Raw genomic sequence first — 23,308 nt, 5'->3', positions numbered from 1 at the left:
CCCAAAATGTCACTTGGACAGCCAGCTATCACCCTGCACAACAACCCAGGAATTCACAGAGAAAGCAGAGCTGCATGATCACAGTGAGACACTGGGTGATCATATGGAGGGATGTGAACATATCCAAGAGGAGAGACAAGAGCAACTCCAGCTAGCCCTTTGGAAGCTCCTCTCCAGCACCAGACTGGAAACACGTCAAGAGGTTAAAAAAAATAGATACGATCTAAAAGCTCTGGTCTTTGGTCAGAACATACTCATCACATCCTCTTAATTCACTGGGGGCCTGCTTCTGAACAGCCTGGTATAGATTTATACCTCTGCAAAGTGGGTGGGAAACGCTCCCAACACAGAACAGTAGCATTTTGCAGAGCCGTAAGAGACTCCAAGAGGAGCAAGGCAGCGGAGAATCAGGCCCTTGTTTTATAAAAATGCCTTTAACAGTTCTTCTCTGCTTCAGGGGACCGCAAGCAGAAACTAACGTGTCCACACACTGCAAGAAATGTGCAAAAGTGTCTTACGAAGATGACAATTAAGGTAACCACATTGCAAAGTAAACACTGTTGCCTCAGTAACTCTTGTATTACCTTGGCTGGCAATAAATCCATCTCTATAAGGGAGCAGACAAAGCACTGGTGCTCCTGATCGATGAATGATCTGAACTGGAGCCCTAGAAAAACCAGCAAAAACAAGGTCCAAGTATTATAATCAAGGACCACACTTTTATATTAATTTAGATGGCATATATGGGCCAAAGTTGTTAACATAACCCGGTCACTGTTTAACATTAAACAGTGTTAAACAAGGCTCGGTATAGACCTCGGCTTTCTTAGCACCAGGGCAAACACACCATTAATATCCTTTTAACCTCTTAATAAAGATAAAGAAAAGAAGGAAAACACAGTCAAAGCATTTGAAAAGTAAAGTATTATATAAGACTGATTTTAATAACATCCCTGGTTCCCTCTCTCTTTAGCTGGAAAGAGTTTTTAGAAGGAAAACTCCTTGTGTTTGACAGTCTCTTAGATGATATCAAAGAGGGCAATACCTGTCCTTTGGCGAAAAGAAACTTTAGTTGAGATGGGCTGGAAGTGTTGTTGTTAAACTCTGATCCCATTTCATCCCATGTGATGTCTGGGATTCAGCTGGAGCTGATGGTGATAGTGATGGTCATCTGGGTCCCTCTCTCTGGCTCAGTCTGGTCAGGACATCTCTCAGGGTTAGCGTGACAAAGACCCAGGGCCCCAGGAAATGGTGGCACCCATGATGCTTCAGTAGCCTCTGTTCTCTCTTTTCCCCAAAAAAGTTTCTTTCTTCAAGCACCCAGAAAGGGAGCGGCGGGTGGAACAGCCCAACCCCTCATTTTGTCCATCAATTAGGCCTAGTTTTTGACACACCAATTTTGGTTCATTAATTTGAGGACCCACATTTTCTTGTTTACAAACCTGACTTCAACACAGTCCTTGAGCTAGATCAGTAGGCTTTTTTGTTGGACTAATTCAGTTTTGTGTCTGGTTTTCTTGCACCTGTTTATAACATTCTTTACTAAAGATAACTTGACCTATTTTTCATGGTTAATTCCCAAACAGGCAAAAAGTTATAGGCCCAACTGTCAGGACACCTCCCATATGCAACATAATAAAGAACAAGCAAACAGAACAGAGAAGAAAGTGATTAAAAATGTATCAGACAACCATTAGGGTCACATGAATGATCCAGAGTGAGATTGGAAAGCTGGTGGTTAGTCACCATGGACAAGAGATAAAACTGGAAAGATAGCGACACATCCAGTCTGCAAAACTCAATATTTTATCCTTCAGTGGCTAGATCAGGGCAATGTAATAATAATATAAGGAGATATACCTATCTCCTAGAACTGGAAGGGACCCTCAAGGGTCATCGAGTCCAGCCCCCTGCCTTCACTAGCAGGACCAAGTACTGATTTTGCCCCAGATCCTTAAGTGGCCCCCTCAAGGACTGAACTCTCAACACTGGGTTTAGCAGGCCAATGCTCAAACCACTGAGCTATCCCTCCCACCCTCAATGATTCCTCCAGAGGCAATTCCAGAAGATATAAAGGGATCTAAATGCTAGTTCGTTTGTAGGCAAGCACCAGGATTCCCTCCATGCAGAATTTAAAGAGATTATCCTTAATGAAATAGATGAAAGCTTGGAGACTTTCCAATAACAGAAAAGGAATTTTTCAGACATGGAATGCTAAATTCTGTCGTGTCTTCATCCGAAGGTATCATCTTGACAACCTCCCAATTGGAATGTGCATTTGGCACGAATATAAACAAAGTTAATCATTGCACTGAATGTACGAGCTTGACTAAGAGCTTTCAGAAAAAGGAAACACTTGACAGTGGGCAGATCAATTGAAAAATTGGAACGGGAGAATCATATTGCAAGCAGAATGCACCACTTATAAGGCGTGTTATATCTAAGCTCATTGTCGGAGGCAATGGGGGATGGGATTTCCGTCTGGTGGAAGCCGTTTAAAGCTGCACTGGTTGCATGACAGCCGATAAAATGATGTGGTAGGAAGAAGTGCTGCTGCTTTGAACTGTTCTACATTTAACTCCTACATTATTGTGATTTTAAGTGTATGTCAAGAGTATCCAGATCTTTGGAGGGGCGCACACTCAGCATAAAACCAAAATCTACATAAAGCAAGACAAATTCCATTCTTCAGTATCTCAGCAGTCTATATAAAATGAATCCATATTGTAGTCTCAGTCCAATTCCTAGTGGAAGAGAGTCTACAACAAAACCACCACAAACACACGTGGCATCCTCATTGGTCATCTCTGTAGAGATACCAAGGGCTGAATAGGCCAGAGAGATCGAGTTGTTCTCTCACTTCTAGCAGGAGTCCCTTCAGATCAGGCCTGAAGCACAGAGATAGTGCACTAAGAAAAAGACTGAACAGTAACTGACTCTGATACGCCTGATCTGTGGCTAACTATAGGAGCCAGCATCCCAGGGATATCGGCACTACTGGCGCTTGTGCTGTACCTGCTCTACAGTCACCACGGCTGCCAATTTAGTTCCTTTCACCAACACTGAATTCACTGCTTTAAACACTCCACCACACCTGCCACTCACTTTGTATTTCTCACATCCAGCTGATATATATTTCCATCCTGAGTCCCTGCTAGGAGATAGATGCTTGAGAGGAAGGTACAGCAGTTAAATGCATCGGATCCAACAAAGAGAAACACCTGGGAATGAAAGGAGAGAAGACTTTAAATATCAGTTTATTCACAGGCAGTGTGAAAGACAAAACCCAGCAGCTTTATTCTTAATAGACGTCCCAGGGAAAAGGGAATGAGTGATTTATTTAGGAAGTCATGGATATGGTCACTTCCATGAGTTATCACAGACAATTATATGCAACCTGTCAGATGCGACATGGGGCTAACAGCTCTTTGCTTCATCCCAAGACATCCAGAAGCAATAATGCAAAGAAAGCCTCCAGGAATGATCCTGTTATACTAGCATTGGCAATATATGTAGTTAATACTGCTGGGGTTCCCCTGGAGAGAGAAGGTAGCACATCATACAGAGACAGCAGGGAGAATACTGGGCATATAATACCCCCATGGTCTTCCTCCAGCCTTCCTTGCAGGGTCTAGAAATCTCTCCTCTCCCTGCTAATCTTGCAGCAACCTCCCTCTGTTTCAGGCACAACTGTGTCAGAGTTGGTGGAAGAGTCTTCTCCAATGCAGCGTTTGCCATCTCTCCATTACTTTTCCAAACTCAGATGGTTCTCCCGTGTTTCTACCTCTTCAGTCTCTGTCCTCTATTTAAATTTTATAAGAGGATTTAAATCTGGCCCATGTTTTGGAAAAGTGTGTACAGGAGATACCATAAAAGAAAGGAACCTGTACTGTGTAAGGCAAACACCTGTCCCAATACCGGAGACTGTACTTCTATGAAGGATTTTTTTTAGGAAATGTAAGAGATGGATGCAAATTAACAAGATTATGCTAGGCTGATTTTACACTGGGCTTTCAAACAGAACCACCATTTTTAGAGAGATTGTACCCATGTTTTTCTTTCTTAAGCCATTAAAGGCATTTTTCTAGTATTACAACATAAAACCAAACATCACCAGGCAGTTGAAAGGGGAGGCCTTAAAATCCAAGGGAAAATGTGTGTGGACATTAAGAATTCCATTGTGCTTTTTGTAAAACTAGATTTGCCCTGGGGTCCTTGGCAAAAATTCCACACCCCTGCCCTTCCACTTTTATACTGTCAGTGATACCACCCCCCCTGGAGAAGGCTGTATTTCAACAGTGCTGAATGCATAATTTGCAAAGCATTTTGGGATTAGACACATGATAAAAAAACCATTTTGAACCTCTGCATTAAAATCTAGATCACAACATAGGAAAGGGAGGAAATGCAAAGTTACAGCTGCTACCACACTTCTGCCCCTTTAGTGTTAAATTTATGTCTTAATTTACAAGTGTAATAGCCACACTTTCTGAATTTTGTAGTTAAAAATTGCAAACTTCTATAAGCAGTTTTTGCATTTAATTTCCTTTAGAAAAATAAATGATTATACACTGAATGGAATTTGTTACATATCCTCATTTCAATGTGTAATCACTGCATTGGTTTCAATGCATCACACTCCCGATATGCATGCTCCAATATTTACCTGGTGCATTGCACACCTGTATGTTATGAAGTCAGGAGAAAAAGTGTACGGCAAACAGACATTAAATGAGTTCCAAATGCTTGTTAACATTCCATCTTATAACATAGTTTTTTATCATACGAAAGAACCCTGTGACGGGTTTAATATATGGAGATATACCTATCTCATAGAACTGGAAGGGACCTCGAAACGTCATCGAGTCCAGACCCCTGCCTTCACTAGCAGGACCAAGTACTGATTTTGCCCCACATCCCTAAGTGGCCCCCTCAAGGATTGAATTTACAACCCTGGGTTTAGCAGGCCAATGCTCAAACCACTGAGCTATCCCTCCCCTTATAGGTCAAAAGGTGCCAAGAGGTTTTGAATGGACAGTAGTGAACAGGTCTCATGAGATACTTACCGGCTGCCTGCTCTGTAATCCCACACCTTGGAGCTTTTTGTCTTCCCGAGCCAACAGCAGGATTTTCCCTTCTGTCCCAATTTCTCGTTCACCTGTTAAAATTCTAATTGTTAACATTATTGGCAGTATTGCAAGGCATCTTAGAAACAGAACTGGGGAGGCTTATGTTGATGGTACCAAAATCTCTACCAGACGCTCATAGGACGTACCTCTTTCTACATGGAAATCCAGAAGGTCCCTTGAGGTTGAGACCAGTACTTGGTTTGGCAAAATGTCTGATGCTTTTGGGGTGGGAAAGGGGAAGAAAACACCCTTTTAACTAGGGAGGGAAAAGCAAGGAGATTCATGTACCAACAGACAAAATACTCATTTCCAAAGGCCTCAATTATATAGGGCCTAATCTTACTCCTGCTGAAACCCATGCCAAAGCTCCCTGTGGAGCAGAAGCATACCTCTAAACAACAAGAATGGCAGTGTGGACCAATAATCACACAGATCCTAGAGCCAATGGAGTCTCCTGCTAATTTTAGCCAATACATTAATGTTAGATGTAATATAAACCACATTAACGAGTATTATGCACATAGTATGAATATAATACATGTTACAGATATATAGATATACACACACAAATAAATAAGTGTTGGGAAATTATGTTAACTAAACGTATTACGCTCTCCCTACAGTTCAGTTCATCCATGTCAAAAATCCCACTACACTTTGCAAAGCTGAACTCAGCTTTGGCACTAGAAAATGGGAAGCCTGTCAAAGCTAAGATATATGAACGGTGTGTCCTAGCACAGGCTGGGATGTTTCTTGGCTCTCTCTGAGCTGAGGGGTGAAAACATTATCTAGAACAGAGATAAGAAAAGTATAGAACAAAACAACAACTGTTACGAACTGGTGGGCTGGATTTTAGGCTCTCTCTGAGCTGAGGGGTGAAAACATTATCTAGAACAGAGATAAGAAAAGTATAGAACAAAACAACAACTGTTACGAACTGGTGGGCTGGATTTTAGTACAGACTTTTGTAACTTGTAAAATCATACTAGAAATACTACTAGCTGAAACGCCTGTCTTTGAAGCACAGCTTCTGTATAAACAAAGACCATACTGGATCAGATCAAAGGTCCATCTAGCCCAGTATCCTGTCTTCCGACAGTGGTCAATGCCAGGTGCTTCAGAGGGAATGGAACGGAACAGGTAATCATCCAGTGTAGGGTAACCATGCTGCGAGATAAGAATTGCTTCCCAGAAGGAGGGTATGTATGTTTGCTTTTTGTACTGTACTGCTTTGTCTTTAGACAATAAATTTGGCTACGTTCAGTTATTTGGTCTCAAACATTTTTAAGAATGAACTAGGAGTGTAGTCAAATAATTGGCTACACCTTTTAGTCTATATCATCCTCTAAAAAGGAACTGTATTCGTCAGCTTCTCTCAGGACTCCAGTGAGCAACCCTGATGGCCCGCTTCCCTTCCTCTTGAGTTTATGCTGTCAGATGAGACCGCTGCCCAAGCGATGAAGGATTCCCCTCTCATAACAGTAGTTACGTATTTTCCTTAGAGTCTGCACATGGCACGTCTGAACTGTACAGCTTTTTAAGGGAAAAAGAAAACCTCTATATATTACTTACTAGGTGCATTTTCAGGTGAGCCCAGATTTATTGTATTGTCAGCAACGCCCAGAGCAATGCCATTCACAGGAGAACCACAATCTGCAACAACGCCTAGGCAAGCAGATTTTCCACAATCCCAGAGGCGGGCAGTGCCATCTCTAGAACTGGAAATGACATTTCTTCCCCGATCCACAATGGCTGTGTCCAGGATACCTACACCAAAGCAAAGAAACCTCTCAGAAGGGTAGAAGCGAGGAAGTTACAGCAAGGTTGGAAAAGGCACCTATCTTGCTTTAAAAAGCTGGAAAGCATGCACCAGAATCTCACAGGCAGTAGGCCGTTTGGGTGAAATCCCACTGGAGTTACATCTGCTCACACCAGAACTGAATTTGGCCCCTGAGCTAGATAACCCCATCATGAATTTGGACAGGTTAGTGATACCTGTTTATTCCAGATACAGCAACATGGAAAGCATGTTCCCTTACAATTTTAGATCACTGTTGTTTCTAACATTTAAAGAGGTATATTTGAATAGTTACAAGATTTAATTAACTGTCCGCATACAGAAGCAATGTTCAAAGGCAGCAAGTTCAAATGCCAGGACTATTTTTCAAACAAAAGTCAACTGCAACCAGACAAAACCAAATTTAATTATTCTAGCTGACTGCAGCTGCTGAGATTGCTTGCGATCCAATTATGCACACAATGGATGAAGTCAATTTTGGAGACAACAGAAGTCTGCTAGATTTCCTCTCACTGCAGCTCTGCTACATTTCCTGTCAGATTAATTTACAATATTGTTGCAATACATCTGCAAAGCCTTTTGCACGTTTTAAAAATACACAAAAAGGTCAAGTGAAAATTATGGTAGGCTCACTGCAGGAAACTAGAAAATTACGGTAGGCTCACTGCAGGAGACTAGAAAGATACTGCATTAACATTTTGCTCAAGTATTTGGACAGATAGATGCCACTTAGGCTATGTATACACTGCAGCTTGTGTCAGCCTAATTTAAGTCACTCGGAGGCATGAATAAACCAGCCCGCTGAGTGACATAAGTTACACCGACATAAGCGCTAGTGTGCACAGCGCTATGTCGGCGGGAGAGCTTCTCCCACCCACATAGCTACCGCGGCTCACGGTGGTGTTTTTATTATGCCATTCCTATCCCCTGCCCTCTTGTCAGGTAATGACCGTCCCCTAAATTCAGCATGACAAACAGACTTCGTACTCTGAGGCATGAACAGTGTCTTTACTTGTTTTATGAGGCACCTACAACATTGCTGGACATTTGAAAAATATCATCTGAAGCAATGGTGGTACAACCTTTATTATCTGAATGTCTTGATTAATGCTGAATAAGCATTTATAATGGAAGGAATTTTCAGCGTAATGCATATAATCAGGGATTCGAGGCTATTTAGGATAACAAGGAGTTCGACTGTCAACTGTACAGAGGAGGAATAAAATGCTATCCTAACTCCATGTTCACAACTCCGAGCAGACTATTGTGCTGTTCTCCCTTCTTTTCCCTATTATACAGATTCAGAACCTGAAATGCATCATGAACAACTTCAGGTGTTTAGAATAGCAGCCGTTTTTGTCTGTGTTTTATATACAAATGCTTGGAGTCTGAAGCATCTAATGTTAATGCACAGCACAAAAATGTAATAGGTTGATGCTTGAACTTTAGCCCTCTGGTGTGATGTAATTATACAGGCAGCAAATTAAGCATTTTAAAGGCTAGTTTGTGTACCTCCTTTGTGACCTTTAAACGTTACTACGCAGCTGGCATCTTCTGCTGACCAGATCTTTAGCTGGGCATCCATTCCCCCACTCAGAACCACAAGGCCCGACGGGAAAAACCTGCAACAATTCACATCATACACATGGCCTTCCAACAGTCTCTGGAAAAACAAAGAACTGTGTGCTAGTTCCACTGTTATCACCCTGATGCCATCCTGTATTATGTTATTCGGTACTAGGAAAGCAGAGTGTTTCTACCTAAATCGTGGACATGGTCAAATCCCCCATGAACATATCCCACTGTAGAAAATTGGCTAAGTTCAGAAGCAGACAGTGAACAACTGCACCGTAGCTACCATCACTTCTAACTATCCCTCCATGTTCTAATATTGGGACTCATCACCATGGCCTCTGAGCATCACTTCCCTTGGGAGATTATGCCACAATCTAATAGATCTTTGACCGCAGAAGTGAAATTTATGCTAATGTCTCACTCAAAGGACAACACCGTAACCACACTGGACCTCAGTGCACAGTCACCATTAGTTAGGAGCCAAAGCAGGACACTAGAATCTATGAACTTGAGACCAAAAAAACATAGAAGAACCCAAAGATAGAGCCAAAGTTCTTACTCTTATTTCTCCATTAGCCGCCTGCCAGATTTTCATGGTTCCATCAGTGCTGGAAGATACGCCAAGGCCCCCGCCACTGGAAATATCAATGCAGATTATCTGTTTGGAAAGACAGCACCAAACAGTATGAGCATTTTACGTGACCCTGCAAACACATGCTTATTTTGCTCACTCCCGCAAGGGAATTTTGCACTGAAGGAGACCTGCTAACCAAAGCATTCAGTATTAACACCTATATAGAGATAGATATTGCAGATTTCACCATAGCAACTGAGCAATCATAGTCAATCACTTCACATGAATAGCTGAACGATTCTGGTCTGATAATACTCTCCACATACAAAGCACCTTTCATTTGAAGACCTCAAGACCTTTTACAGACATTGGCCTCACAGATGTTAGGAGGCTCTCGTTAATAAATGTTACGAATATGCTTAGGAAGGTCTTGGCTTTCTCATTTAGTCTAACAAAAAAAAGGGGGGGGTTGTCTCCCTTTTGGAGGGGGAAGGGAGCTTGACAGAAGGGAATAGGTAGCTAAAATGAGTGTTTCCTGATTAAGGTGTATTATACAGATCTTCTAGGTCTCTCCCTCAAGGACAAGCTGCTGGTATGATCTGACCTGAACCCAGGATTCAGACATGTTGACCAACTGGATTATCTGACTTGAACCACCTCAATTTCTTACAATTTGGTGGCATTTACAAGCAGAGACTTTGCTAATTTTTTTCTCTGGCTCAGCTCAGAGTTCTGCATGGGCAAGGAGATGGAGTGGATTTTGAAGGGCAGGTCAGCAGCATGGAGGGATAGCAATAATTACATTTCAATTGGCCAGACCAAGTTTTGGGTTAGCTTGGGGTGAACAGGGGCCAGGATTTTTCTACACTGTAGGCATAAACCCCTTTTTGCAAATAAGAAACTGAAGTAAAGAGGTTACACAACTGGCCCAAAACAACACAGTCAGTAGCAGAGCTTAGACTAGAATCCTGACGCAGTCCCTTGCTCTAATTACTAGACCATATTCCCTTCCTTACACAATATGGTACCTAAGTGTAGCCTCTTCTGCTTAACTCCCAGTGCCATGAAAGGGCATTGAGTTTGCGAGCATAGGAAAACAGATCCAAACCTGCAAAACATCAGGTTTGAAATACTCAGACACCCAGCAGCCACAGCCTTGAATTCTAGTAGGGCTGACTTCATCCTCATTAAGTAGATAAACTGACTGCCACACAATTTACCACTTTTTGTAACAGCAAACATTTGCCTTATATCCTTGCACCAATTTGTCTTTCCCCCAAAATATTGTGCATCATTGCTGTGATCTGGTAAATAGACTTCTTCTAATCTGAAGGGGGCTGCATTTTAGTTGTGGATGACGTAGTTTTGTAACGCATTGTGTAATCATATCACTTCACCCACTGATAAAGTACAGCTACTCCTGGGGTGGAATGTGACAGCTGGGTAACAGATCGTAGCAACAGTGAACAGTTAAGGACAAAACTAAGAATAGTCTTCAGCTGAAGGAAAACAGAACATAATTACTCAAATTGGTGTCAAGTATCAGAGGGGTAGCCGTGTTAGTCTGAATCTGTAAAAAGCAACAGAGGGTCCTGTGGCACCTTTAAGACTAACAGAAGTATTGAGAGCATAAGCTTTCGTGGGTAAGAACCTCACTTCTTCAGATGCAAGAAGAAGTGAGGTTCTTACCCACGAAAGCTTATGCTCCCAATACTTCTGTTAGTCTTAAAGGTGCCACAGGACCCTCTGTTGCTTTTTACTCAAATTGGAACTCTAATAGGATGCTGGAGCTAAGGCCTTACTCTAATAGAAAAGAATATGGGATCCTTACTACTAACAAGTGGTCAGCACTCAGGTTTTATGTCTTATCTAAAATAAAAACTTATCTAGTGGCATCATACTGAGGCATCAGTTCAATACCAACTCAGAATGAAGAATGCCACCTAATGATTTGCCACCACATGTTTTCCCTGGTTTCCTATCCAAGCAATGACCAGGACAAACTCTGTTTAGCTCATGAGTTCTGACAAGCAAGATCACAGCTAGGGGTGACATGGCTGCAGATCCGCAGGACTCCATTACCCATTTTAAACAAAAATGTGAATTGGTGGATTGCTTTTGTGTTTAAAACTATTTAAAATTCACATAGCTGGCTGGGGCTATTCAGTGAAAGCACAAGTCAAATCACTTCAGGCCTTGGCTACGCTTGCAGCTGTACAGCGCTGTGAGGGAAACCTGTCTTCGTACAGCTGAGGAGGGAAAAGCGCTGCACTCTGTCCACGCTGACAGCTGACAGCGCAGTGGTGTGGCCACACTTGCAACATTTGCAGCTGTGTTGGGACCGGTGCATTATGGGCAGCTATCCCAGCATTCATGTGGCTGCAATGTGCTTTTCAAAATGGGGTGGGGTGGAGTGTGACAGGGAGTGTGGGGGGGAGAGAGTGTGCTTTTTGGAGCATGTCAGCTCTCTATTTTGCAAGTTCCAAACTCCCGGCCCCCCGCTCATTCATTTATTCACTCAAAGCAAGCTGCAGACTGTTTGCTTTTCTCTGTGGTACGAACTTTGAAAACGGCACTTCCGCATTCCTGCAGCTTCTGGAGACACTTATGTATTCATGGAAATCAGGAAAAGCCATTCCCCTCTGCTTCTGTAGCTGACATTACTAATCTGACTTTCTCTTAACACAACCTCACTTTCTTTTAATACATACACCTCTACCCCGATATAATGTGACCCGATATAACACAAATTCGGATATAACACAGTAAAGCAGTGCTCTGGGGGGATGGGGATGCGCACTCCGGCGGATCAAAGCAAGTTCGATATAACGCGGTAAGATTTTTTTGACTCCCGAGGACAGCGTTATATTGGGGTAGAGGTGTAGTTGTAGAGATGTGAAAATGCCACTTTCCCCAAACATACTGTGCATCAAGATGTGTTTTTACAAAGACACAACACATTTATTTTTCAGCATCTACTATAGCATTTTCTATAGCACCCATTACCACACTATCTAAGCACCTCACAAGTAAGTTAGATCTGCATAGCCAAGTCCCTCGCAGACTTGACAAGTTTCTGCTCTTCTCCCTTCTGCGGCAGAACAGGTTTCGTTTGGGATACACACGTTTTTTAGTTTCTTTGGGTAAGCTTTAGGTAGAGTTATAAAATCAGCCAAATCGAAGGCTGATTTTCCCAGCCATGTGCTCCCTTCCAATGCCAAAACGAAAGTCCCAGATCAAATTCAGCTTTGCTGCGTCACTTAAGAATGTGAGCAGCTCCCCAAAATAGAGAATGCAGAACAGGGAGGTGCAGGTACTATATGGGAGTAGAGGAGGGGGAGGAGCAAATGAAAAAGCACAAAATCCCACAAAAATAAGAATTATGTTTAAATAAAGAACAAAGCTGGGGCAAGGAGCTGGACTAAAAGCCCAGGAAAGTGAGGAGTCCTTTGTTTATCCACAAAGCAGACACAGTACAGGCAGCAGTAGTGTGACCTTGCCCACACTGCCCCGCCTTCATGCCTCGCCCCGGAACAGGAGGGTACCCTTTAAGGGGTGAAAGTAACTCATTATTCATAAACCATTCAACCCTAGCCTCTCTGCTGAGTCTGCCAACAAGGGGATTAAGTACAGCGGTCACACCACGGATATTAGAAAGGCCAAGTTCACTTCCTCTAGGACAAACAGCCACCAGTTCAGCCGCTTTGCCATGACAAACTTGGTCTGGACTTGAATTAGAGACCTGGAGTTGAAGGGTTCCATACCATTACTAGTCCCCTTGCCCAGCCTGTCACACTCTCTAGTGTTGTAATGATTTCTGATGTAATTCACCAATTTTTCCCCTTTATGGTGGAACCTGCTGGGGGACTGGAGGGAGCAGAGACTGTAGTTAAAGTGCAGGATAGAGGAAAAGAGAAAACAAGAGCCAGCCAGAGGAGACTGTGGGAGAAAGGCATCCTTCCCACATTTTGGGCAGGTTCCAGGTCACCCCGTATGTTTGTACGGGACCTGTCACATTGGGCCCCTGTTCTCACTGGGGTCTCTGAGTGCTACTAGAACAACAAATAAAGCATCTCAATCTCCCCTTTTACTGACACACAACAAGGCACCGAGGTGAAGTGACTTTCCCCATGGTCACACAGGAACTGTGGCCCAGTAAAAAACAAATGCTTGTTGCCTGATTCAGTCTTGTCCTTTAACCACTAGACCATGCTGCCCCCCTGGGAAAGTGGGCCAAAAGTGATATTTTTGGAGCCCAGTTATTGAAAGAAGGGATATGGAGTAGCATGGTCCTCGTGTAGGGTGAATGTAGTGCCGTTGATGTAGTTACTTCATGAATTATTGCAGTAGATCCACTCTGCTGATCCACAGAACCGCTCCTGTCAAAGCGGTGAAGCACCCAGTTGTCAAAGAGCAATGCTTTCCTATGATTTATTATAGGTACTGTAGTTGTACTCAGAGGCCGCTGTTAGGACCAGAGCCCCTTTGTGCTAAGCACTGTACAAACAAGCGTACAGGAAAATATGGTCCCTGCCCTGATGACATTACATTAATATGCAACAAAACTCAAATAATGTAACAATAAAGAAAGTGAAAATCTGATGGTTCTACGTCACTGGAAAGTTCCCCCCCCCCCTTTTTTTTATTATAGCTGGTCAGTTCCTTGTAGCTGTCACAGTAGAACTGGATCTCGAGAAGGATTCCAGGGACCAAGGATTCCAGAGCCTTTTACCAAGAAAACCAAGTGCCTCTCTGCATCATATGTGACTGCTTCATGTATTTTGGGGGGCTGTTGGATGGAATTTAACTACAAATCGATTAAATTTACAGGTGACCCAAAAAACAAAAAAGGCAGTAAAATGCAACAGCACCCTATTCTTCCATGTAACTAAAAGGATCTCTATTTTAAGCTTCCCAAAGGATTGCAGAATTTACTTTGGATTGTTTTCATACACCACTCCTTTAATGAACTGGAGAGACCAAGTTTAAAGATAGAAAGTGGAAATACTAACTTAATTCCAACCTGATTAGACTAGTTTGTTGCTAAGTTTCTATGGAAAGGCACGTAGCACTCCATTTGCTTCACTGGTCTGCAACAATTGCAGACAGATAAAGAATGTTATTAACATTCTGCTCCATGCATCTCTAATTACTCAGCAAGATTACTTACGCTTTTTTGATGAATTCTGCAAAAGCTTGTGTATGGTGCCAAAAATTTTGTGGAAACATTTTCATGAGGGCAAGAAACGAGTATGCTTTTCTAAATGAGTGGGGGGAAAAAGATTACAATGTTGTTAGAATTAATTGCACAGAATTATAACATTTACAGTCATGTCTTGCATGCATGTACAGATGGAAAACAATCTCCTAAAAATAATACATCCTTACTATCCCTTCACCTCCTACCTGCTAATTTACGGACTCATTATCTTGCCACAAAAGATATATAATCCACAGCCTGGTCACACACCACCAAACTTCAGGATATTTAGAGAGCATTCCTCACAGTAGTAGCTAAATGCCAGTACACCTAGGTGGACAAAGTACTTGGGCTTTCACTTTTAAGATCCTATTTTAAGATTAAAGATTTTAAATGAAAAAAGTTTGATGGCCTCTTTTCATGTCTAGAAGACACTGGTCCAAAACCCACCACATGCAACTAAATTCAACTAGTGCAGTTACCATGTCTAATCAGGACAAATTGTTAAGCACTTTCTACGCTAAAGTTTAGATCATAAGGCAGTACATGGAAGAGCACACTCTATTGCTGGCATCACACTAGTGATTGACTGTAGCATTTTAATTTTGAGTACTAGCTACTTTCTGACCCTTCAGACATACAAATACACTGAAATAAGAGTACCTTGGTTATTTCATTTACAACAAATCCTTCAGAGGTTGAGATCTCTGGAATCCCATCTGAGCCTACTCCCTGGCATGTCAGGCTGCCATACAAAGTAGATTTCCCTGCAGTACAAAGAAATATTAAAGATCAGAGAAAATGATGATTTAGCATTTTACACATTTCACATGTAAATATAACCCTGTATTTATTTTCGGCCTTCAGCAATTTCAGTGACACACAGGCAGCCTATTCAGATCCAAAAGTTAATCTTCCTTTATGAGTTTTTTTTTTAATTAAACATTCAGTTACTAAGTGAGATTCAATTTGGACAAAGGCACTGACTATATCTGGGAGAAAATTAATGAACATGATTGATATGCCCTGTCTATCAGGCAGAGAGGAAGGTTTGGGATTCACGGATCATAACAGGTGAAAAAGGAGGGTAAGAATGGGAGCTTTTGCTTAACTCAAATAGTCTGACCGGTTAGTAAAGAATTAATCTGACCAGACAAGCTTAACTGCTTTTTAAATCACAAAGTTAGTAGATGAAAAGAATGTAGTAGATCTATTTTAATTTAACTAAAGCAGTTGATAGTATGTAAGGAACACTTACTTGAAAAATTAATTCACTTTAGCTTGGATAGGAACCATGTCCTATGGTTTGAAGTTTGCGGATGATATTAAACTAGGAGGAGCTGGACACAAGCGTAAACACTGACCTAACAAAAAGGGCCTGGACACAGGCAAAAAATAAAACAGGATTCTGCTTGGAAAACTGGGAGAAACCCACAAAACAGGTAATGCTCAGATGCGAGAGTGAAGCCTGACAGCAAATAAGACAAGTGTGGCAACAAAGGCGGCTATGAGTTCAGGCTGTATACGAAGCAGCATCACAACACATAAGGCAATATCTGTTCTCTATAAAGACTCAATGTGAGCACACCTGGAACACCATGATCAGTTCTGCGTATGTTCCAACTAAGATATTGACAAATTGGAGGGTGTTCATGGAAGAGCAATATGAACATGGGGAGGGAGGGAGAAACATTCTTAAGGATCCTATTATATTACCCTCCTCATCACCTTCATAGCTGAGCACTCTCCAGAATGCATTAAGTGATGTACCCAACACCTGTTACATGTGGTTCATTCTCTCTCACTTCCTTTTACCAGAAAGAGAAGCGTGTGTGGTAGAGGGCTGTGGTTTATTAGGGCTTTTTACTATAAATCATACATGCAGTTGTGTGTTTATGTTAGAGATGGCAGATCAAAGCCGCATGCACTGCACTTGAAATAGAAGGTGGGGAGGTTTGTGATGGTCCTTAGTTCCTGGGAGAGTTTATTCCACAATCTGAGACCAGCCTCTGAGAAAGCACAGCCCCGTAAACAGATGAGCTTCACTCTTATGGTAGAAAGCTCCTTTGTGTCAGAGAAGCAGAATTGCTGACCACTCTTCATCCCAGAACTTTAGGCTCTTTTAGATATCCTAGGCCCAGACTATTTGAGAACCTTGAGGATATAGACCAAGATCTTGTACTTGATCCCGTATTCTATAGACAGAAAATGTAAAGAGTGGAGGACAGATGCAATGGTCTTGCAGTGGCCCATGTTGATGAAGCCTTCTGTACTACCTGAAGTTTTCTAAGGGTTGATGGCTTCATGTCCAGATATATTGCACTGCTGTAGACCAGATGAGAGGTGACAAAGGCAGGTATAATGGAGGTCAAGTTATTATCCACTAGGTCAAGTATCAGAGAGGCAGCCGTGTTAGTCTGTATCCACAAAAACAACGAGGAGTCCGGTGGCACTTTAAAGGCTAACAGCTTTATTTGGGCATAAGCTTTCGTGCATAAAAAACCAACTTCTTCAGCTGCATGAAGACTCTGTTAGTCTTTAAGGTGCCACCAGACTCCTCGTCGTTTTTGTCCACTAGATAGTGTTACTTGCAGATGCCGCTATGTGAGAGGTAAGCAGTGAAGAGAAATCCAGGTACACACCTAGACTACAGACTCAACTGACTAATTGTAAGTTTGTACCTTGAACGAACCAAAAGGACTACACTATGGCTGCAAACTCTGATGTAACCGGGCTTTTCCCGCTCTAAGATTTATTCTAAAGAGCTCAGCAGAAACATGCTCCAACTCTTTTTTTGCCTCTGTCTTCACGAACAAGGCCTGCTCCCAGACTGCTGCACTGGGCAGCACAACATGGGGAGAAGGTGACCAGCCCTCTGTGGAGAAAGAAGTGGTTTGGGACTATTTAGAAAAACTGGACGTGCACAAGTCCATGGGGCCGGATGCACTGCATCCGAGGGTGCTAAAGGAGTTGGCGGATGAGATTGCAGAGCCATTGGCCATTATTTTTGAAAACTCATGGCGATCGGGGGAGGTCCTGGATGACTGGAAAAAAGCTAATGTAGTGCCCATCTTTAAAAAGGGGAAGGAGGAGGATCCGGGGAACTACAGGCCAGTCAGCCTCACCTCAGTCCCTGGAAAAATCATGGAGCAGGTCCTCAAGGAATCAATTATGAAACACCTAGAGGAAAGTGATCAGGAACAGTCAGCATGGATTCACCAAAGGGAAGTCGTGCCTGACTAACCTAATTGCCTTCTATGATGAGATAACTGGCTCTGTGGATGAGGGGAACACAGTGGATGTGTTATTCCTTGACTTTAGCAAAGCTTTTGATACAGTCTCCCACAGTATTCTTGCCAGCAACTTAAAGAAGTATGGGCTGGATGAATGGACTGTAAGGTGGATAGAAAGCTGGCTAGACCGTCGGGCTCAACGGGTAGTGATCAATGTCTCCATGTCTAGTTGGCAGCCGGTTTCAAGCGGAGTGCCCCAAGGGTCGGTCTTGGGGCCGGTTTTGTTTAATATCTTTATTAAGGATCTGGAAGATGGTGTGAACCGCACTCTCAGCAAGTTTGCAGATGACACTAAACTAGGAGGCTTGGTAGATACACCAGAGGGTAGGGATCGGATACAGAGGGACCTAGACAAACTAGAGGATTGGGCCAAAAAAAAAAAAAAAACCCTGATGAGGTTCAACAAGGACAAGTGCAGAGTCCTGCACTTAGGACGGAAGAATCCTATGCACTGCTACAGACTAGGGACCGAATGGCTAGGTAGCAGTTCTGCAGAAAAGGACTAGAGGTCACAGTGGACGAGAAGCTGGATATGAGTCAACAGTGTGCTCTTGTTGCCAAGAAGGCTAACGGCATTTTGAGCTGTATAAGTAGGGGCATTGCCAGTAGATCGAGGAACGTGATCATTCCCCTTTATTCGACATTGGTAAGGCCTCATCTGGAGTACTGTGTCCAGTTTTGGGCCCCACACTACAAGAAGGATGTGGAAAAATTGGAAAGAGTCCAGCGGAGGGCAACAAAAATGATTAGGGGGCTGGAGCACATGACTAATGAGGAGAGGCTGAGGGAACTGGGATTGTTTAGTCTGCAGAAGAGAAGAATGAGGGGGGATTTGATAACAGCCTTCAACTACCTGAAGGGGGGTTCCAAAGAGGATGGAGCTCGGCTGTTCTCAGTGGTGGCAGATGACAGAACAAGGAGCAATGGTCTCAAGTTGCAGTGGGGGAGGTCTAGGTTGGATATTAGGAAACACTATTTCACTAGGAGGGTGGTGAAGCACTGGAATGCGTTACCTAGGGAGGTGGTGGAGTCTCCTTCCTTGGAGGTTTTTAAGGCCCGGCTTGACAAAGCTCTGGCTGGGATGATTTAGTTGGGAATTGGTCCTGCTTTGAGCAGGGGGTTGGACTAGATGACCTCCTGAGGTCCCTTCCAACCCTGATAGTCTATGATTCTAACTCCCTTGAAGGAGAGCAGGAGGGCTTCATGCGTGCAGGCAGACACCCAGCTCAGAGTTTCTTGGGTCAGCACAAGGCTCAGGGTGTGTATATGATCTTCCTTTGGGGCCACTCTCCAGGAACACAGAACAAAGGGCAGGGCAAGAGGTGAAATCTGGCTGTGTAGAGCTTGGTGGGGGTGTCACCACCCACACATTTCCTTTTTTCATGGGCAGGTAAAGTGCTTCACCCCTATATGCCCCCCCAGCTCCATGTATAATGCATCATGTTAAGTGCATCACCCATCTCAGGGCCAGGAAGTCTCTTCCAGTGGCGGAGGAGTCGCCACTCACCTGGGCTCCTGCAGCTCAGCCAGGCTTCGCCTTCGTTCCTCCTGCAGAGAAGCACAAAGGGCCTGTTACTTACAGACCAGACCAGCGGCACCGGGGAGGGAGCGAGGCAGCCAGGACGCACAGAGGGTGGGTAAGGAGAGGGGGTCTCTGGGGCGGGGAGATGCGGTATCGCTCCCCCAGGAGAGGGGGCTCTGGTGTAGGGAGTGTTACTGCCGGGGGCAGGGCGGGCGCTCCCCGGGAGCGGGGTCTCTGGGGCGGGGGAGATGGGGGTGTCGGTCTCTAAGGAGGGGCAGCGCGGGGGGGTTATGCGGGTGGGGGGCGGCTCCCACCTCAGCACCTGGTTCCAATCGCTCTGGATCCGCATAGTCGCCGCCATCTTCCCTCAGCACCGGAAACGCCGCCTCCTGACCCGGAAGCGCTGGGGGAGGCTCACCCAATAGGAAAGCGCCTCCTCCCCCCTCCCTCCCCACCGAATCCTTAAAGGGGTCGCGAGGCGGCGGCAGCGGAGTAGGGGTCCTGCTGCGCTCAGGTGAGCGGCGGCTGCTCGCACCCCCCCCCCCCCCTGTGTGTGTCTGGCCCGGCCCGGCCGCGTCTCGCAGCTGAGGGGTGGCGGGGACGGAGACCCCGGGGCAGTGCTGGGCGGGGCGGAGGGGCGCTGTGCTGGGGGCCCCTCAGTGCCGGGCGCGCCCTGGGGGGTGGAGGGGCCGGGGGGTGTTTGATGCGGCGGCCCCTGGGGCCGAGAGTCAGGCTGTTTCCACCCCGGCCAGGCCAGCTGGGCTCGGGCTCCCCAAATCTATCAGGGAGCGAATGCAGCAGCCCTTTGAGTCCTAACCTGTTGTGAGATGCCACCGTGCGCTGTTAACCAGTGGTCACGTCTCACCCCAGCAGTGGCCGCTTTTCAGTGGCAGTGTGTGCGCGTGGGGCTCGGAAAGCCTGACTGCAGTACCGGGCAAACTGCGTGAAACTATAGTAAAGAACAAAATGGTCAGACACATAGATGAATATAATTTCTTGGGGAAGAGTCAACATGGTTTTTGTAAAGGGAAATCATGCCTCCCCAATCTACTAGAATTCTTTGAGGGGGGGTCAACAAACGTGGACAAGGGGGATCCAGTGGATTTAGTGTACTTAAATTTTCAGACAGCCTTTGATAAGGTCCCTCACCAAAGGCTCTTAAGCAAAGTAAGCTGTTATGGGATAAGAGGGAAGGTCCTCTCATGGATTGGTAACTGGTTAAAAGATAGGAAACAAGGGGTAGGAATACAAAGGAATACAAAGGTCAGTTTTCAGAATGGAGAGAGGTAAATAGTGGTGTCCCCCACGGGTCTGTACTGGGGTCAGCCCTATTCAACATATTCATAAATGATGTGGAAAAAGGAGTAAACAGTGAGGTGGCAAAATTTGCAGATCATACAAAACTACTCAAGATAGTTAAGTCCCAGGCAGATTGCGAAGAATCTCACAAAACTGGGTGATTGTGCAACAAAAATGGCAGATGAAATTCAATGTTGATAAATGCAAAGTAATGCACATTGGAAAACATAATTCCAACGATACATATAAAATGATGGGGTCTAAATTAGCTGTTACCATTCAAGAAAGAGATCTTGGAGTCATTGTGGATAGTTCTCTGAAAACATCCACTCAATGTGCGGCGGCAGTCAAAAAAGCGAACAGAATGTTGGAAATCATTAAGAAAGGGTGTCAAGTATCGAAGGGGTAGCCATGTTAGTCTGGATCTGTAAAAGCAGCAAAGAGTCCTGTGGCACTTTATAGACTAACAGATGTATTGGAGCATGAGCTTTCATGGGTGAATACCCACTTCTTCGGATGCATGTCATGTATTCACCCACGAAAGCTCATGCTCCAATACATCTATTAAGAAAGGGAAAGAAGATAAGACAGAAAATATCATGTTGCCTCTATATAAATCCATGATACGCCCACATCTTGAATACTGCGTGCAGATGTGGTTGCCCCATCTCAAAAAAGATGTATTGGAATTGGAAAAGGTTCAGAAAAGGGCAACAAAAATAATTAGGGGTATGGAATGGCGTCCGTATGAGGAGAGATTAATAAGACTGGGACTTTTCAGCTTGGAAAAGAGATGACTAAGGGGGGGATATTATTGGAGGTATATAAAATCATGACGCGTTGAGAAGTAAATACAGAAGTGTTATTTACTCCTTCTCAAAACACAAGAACTAGGGGGTCACCAAATAAAATTAATAGGCAGCAGGTTTAAAACAAACAAAAGGAAATATTTCTTCACACAACGCACAGTCAACCTGTGGAACTCTTCGCCATTTGACGTTGTGAAGGCTAAGACTATAAGAGGGTTCAAAAAAGAATTAGATACATTCATGGAGGATAGGTCCATCAATGGCTATTAGCCAGGATGGGCAGGGATGGTGTCCCTAGCCTCTGTTTGCCAGAAGCTGGGAATGGGTGATGGGATGGATCACTTGATGATTACCTGTTCTGTTCATTCCCTCTGGGGAACCTGGCATTGGCCACTGTTGGAAGACAGGATACTGGGCTAGATGTTCTTAAGAGTTATGAGCTGTATTAGTATTTCTAGTGGTGGCAGGATGTGGAGTACCTAGCAGCATGAAAATCAGTCAGCCAGCTAAAGGAGAAACCAAAGTAACTTCTTTTGATCTGTTTTTGGGTTCTTGCATGTAAAAAATGTTCACTGGATCAGATGCTTATGAGTTCAAAGCAGAATTTTGGTTCATAGCTAATGGGAACACTATAAGACAGTAGTGCCATAAGAGCGATACCATGTAATCTGCCAAGAGAAATAGTGAGAATCCAATAGTTTGAGTCATTTGAAGTTAGACTGGACAAAGCACTGGAGAATATACTGTGTAGGTAGGTCATAACCCTGTACTCTTAGGAAACAGACCTAATAGATTTTTTTCCATCCCAGGAGAACTGATTGGGCTGATGCGCTAGTAGAATAGATCACCCCTTTAGTCTGTGTTCTGACCCCTGCTGCTTCATTCCCCAGCTTCTCGGAGCAGCACAGCAAACTGAAAGGAATAAGCTATAAAGCGCGTCAGAGCTTGTTAATTTCAAGTTGATAATACTTTATTGGTGTGACCAGTTATACTTTATACAAGTGTTGGACAGGCACCTGGTGGATTCCTCTGAGGTAATGACAAATTAAGCATCTGCCTGTGACAGGGCTTCAGTGTATCGGGTTCAATCCCGTGTCCATTTGCACTCTATGACTAAGTCAGTGCGCTTCACCAACATCGTAGTTAATAAGAATGGCCTTGTGATTAAGGCACAGCACTGATGTTCAACTGGCCTGGACTGACAGTGTAACCGGGGCAAATTGTGTCTGAGCTGAATTTTCAGAGGTGCTGAGTGTCCACAACTCAAAGCTGAAGTCAGTGGGATGTGTGGCTACTCCGTAGCTCTGAAAATCAGGCTCTTTATTGCTCAGTGCCTCAGTTTCCCTCACGGTGGGTAGAATGACACCCTGCAGGATCATTGTGAAACTTAAATCTTTCATGTTTGTAAAATTCTTTGAATTCCTTAGAAGATGCTATAGAAGGGGAAAATATTCACAAGGAGTATGGGAGGTCCCGCCAAGGTGGGGGCGGCAATAGGGAATGCTGGGGGCATAGATATGCAGAGTGAAGGCTGGGAGTACAGTATCTCCACTAGCCCTTCTCCCCTCCCACCCCGTCATTTCTTATTTATGATTCCCCAGTGGCACAAGGCCTATGATTGAGTTTTTGTGACAGGGTTTTCTAATGACATTTTCCTCCCCCTCTGCTACTCTCCTCTGATCCCACACTCCTTAGATCCAACAAGATGTCTGGTCCCAGCCCTCAAGGTCACAACTGGAGCCAGAAGTCAGAAGACGAGGAGGATCCCTTGGATCAAATGATCTTGCGCACTGGCTGTGCCACTTTCCATTATGCGGTGCAGGAGTGCATGGCTGAACACCAGGACTGGAGGAAATGTCAGCAGCAGGTACAGGCCTTCAAGGACTGCATGAAGGAACATCAGAAGCAACGAATGGAGGAACTGCAGAAGAAGCAAAGGTTAGCCCAGGCCAAGAGCTGATAGAAAAGACTCAAGCTTGAAGCTCAAGGGATCCAAGTCTAACTCAGCCAGAGCATGAAGAATTTAACTCCTGAGAAGTATCCTGCTGAATCAAAGAGAGATAAAACCTACTCCCTCTTGGGACTTGGCACGTACATTAAGGGGACTGA

The 23,308-nt window shown here is 44.1% G+C and overlaps 2 protein-coding genes across 7 annotated transcripts in view; one reads left to right on the top strand and one right to left on the bottom strand.

Moving 5' to 3' along the window:
* The window catches only part of PAAF1 (proteasomal ATPase associated factor 1), a 25,525-nt gene extending 6,000 nt beyond the window's left edge, over nt 1-19,525 (bottom strand). The window contains exons 1-10 of one of the 5 annotated variants that reach the window (XM_042850625.2): nt 19,406-19,523; nt 19,026-19,117; nt 14,940-15,043; nt 14,247-14,336; nt 9,062-9,160; nt 8,440-8,590; nt 6,702-6,896; nt 5,067-5,158; nt 3,106-3,221; nt 585-667 (exon numbers count right to left, since the gene is read on the bottom strand). In XM_042850625.2, coding sequence (XP_042706559.2) covers nt 585-667; nt 3,106-3,221; nt 5,067-5,158; nt 6,702-6,896; nt 8,440-8,590; nt 9,062-9,160; nt 14,247-14,336; nt 14,940-15,043; nt 19,026-19,117; nt 19,406-19,452 — 1,069 coding nt within the window. In that variant the 5' untranslated portion in view covers nt 19,453-19,523. Of the gene's footprint in view, nt 1-584; nt 668-3,105; nt 3,222-5,066; nt 5,159-6,701; nt 6,897-8,439; nt 8,591-9,061; nt 9,161-14,246; nt 14,337-14,939; nt 15,044-19,025; nt 19,118-19,405 lie in introns of all 5 variants that reach the window. The other 4 variants (XM_005308514.5, XM_065581813.1, XM_065581814.1 and 1 more) reach the window with 4 other exon arrangements.
* LOC101954139 (cytochrome c oxidase assembly factor 4 homolog, mitochondrial) lies at nt 19,472-23,308 on the top strand. 2 transcript variants are annotated; one of them, XM_008169512.4, is made up of 2 exons: nt 19,472-19,605; nt 22,895-23,308. In XM_008169512.4, the coding sequence occupies exon 2, from the start codon at nt 22,905-22,907 to the stop codon at nt 23,157-23,159; it is 255 nt and encodes an 84-aa protein (XP_008167734.2). In that variant the 5' UTR covers nt 19,472-19,605; nt 22,895-22,904; the 3' UTR covers nt 23,160-23,308. The 2 variants fall into 2 exon arrangements, with proteins under 2 accessions (XP_008167734.2, XP_065437891.1); XM_065581819.1 differs by lacking the exon at nt 19,472-19,605 and adding an exon at nt 22,093-22,233.

The sequence above is a fragment of the Chrysemys picta genome, chromosome 1 (assembly GCF_011386835.1).
Source record: "Chrysemys picta bellii isolate R12L10 chromosome 1, ASM1138683v2, whole genome shotgun sequence".
Classification (NCBI taxonomy): domain Eukaryota; kingdom Metazoa; phylum Chordata; order Testudines; family Emydidae; genus Chrysemys; species Chrysemys picta.
This window is presented reverse-complemented; position numbering and strand designations above follow the sequence as displayed.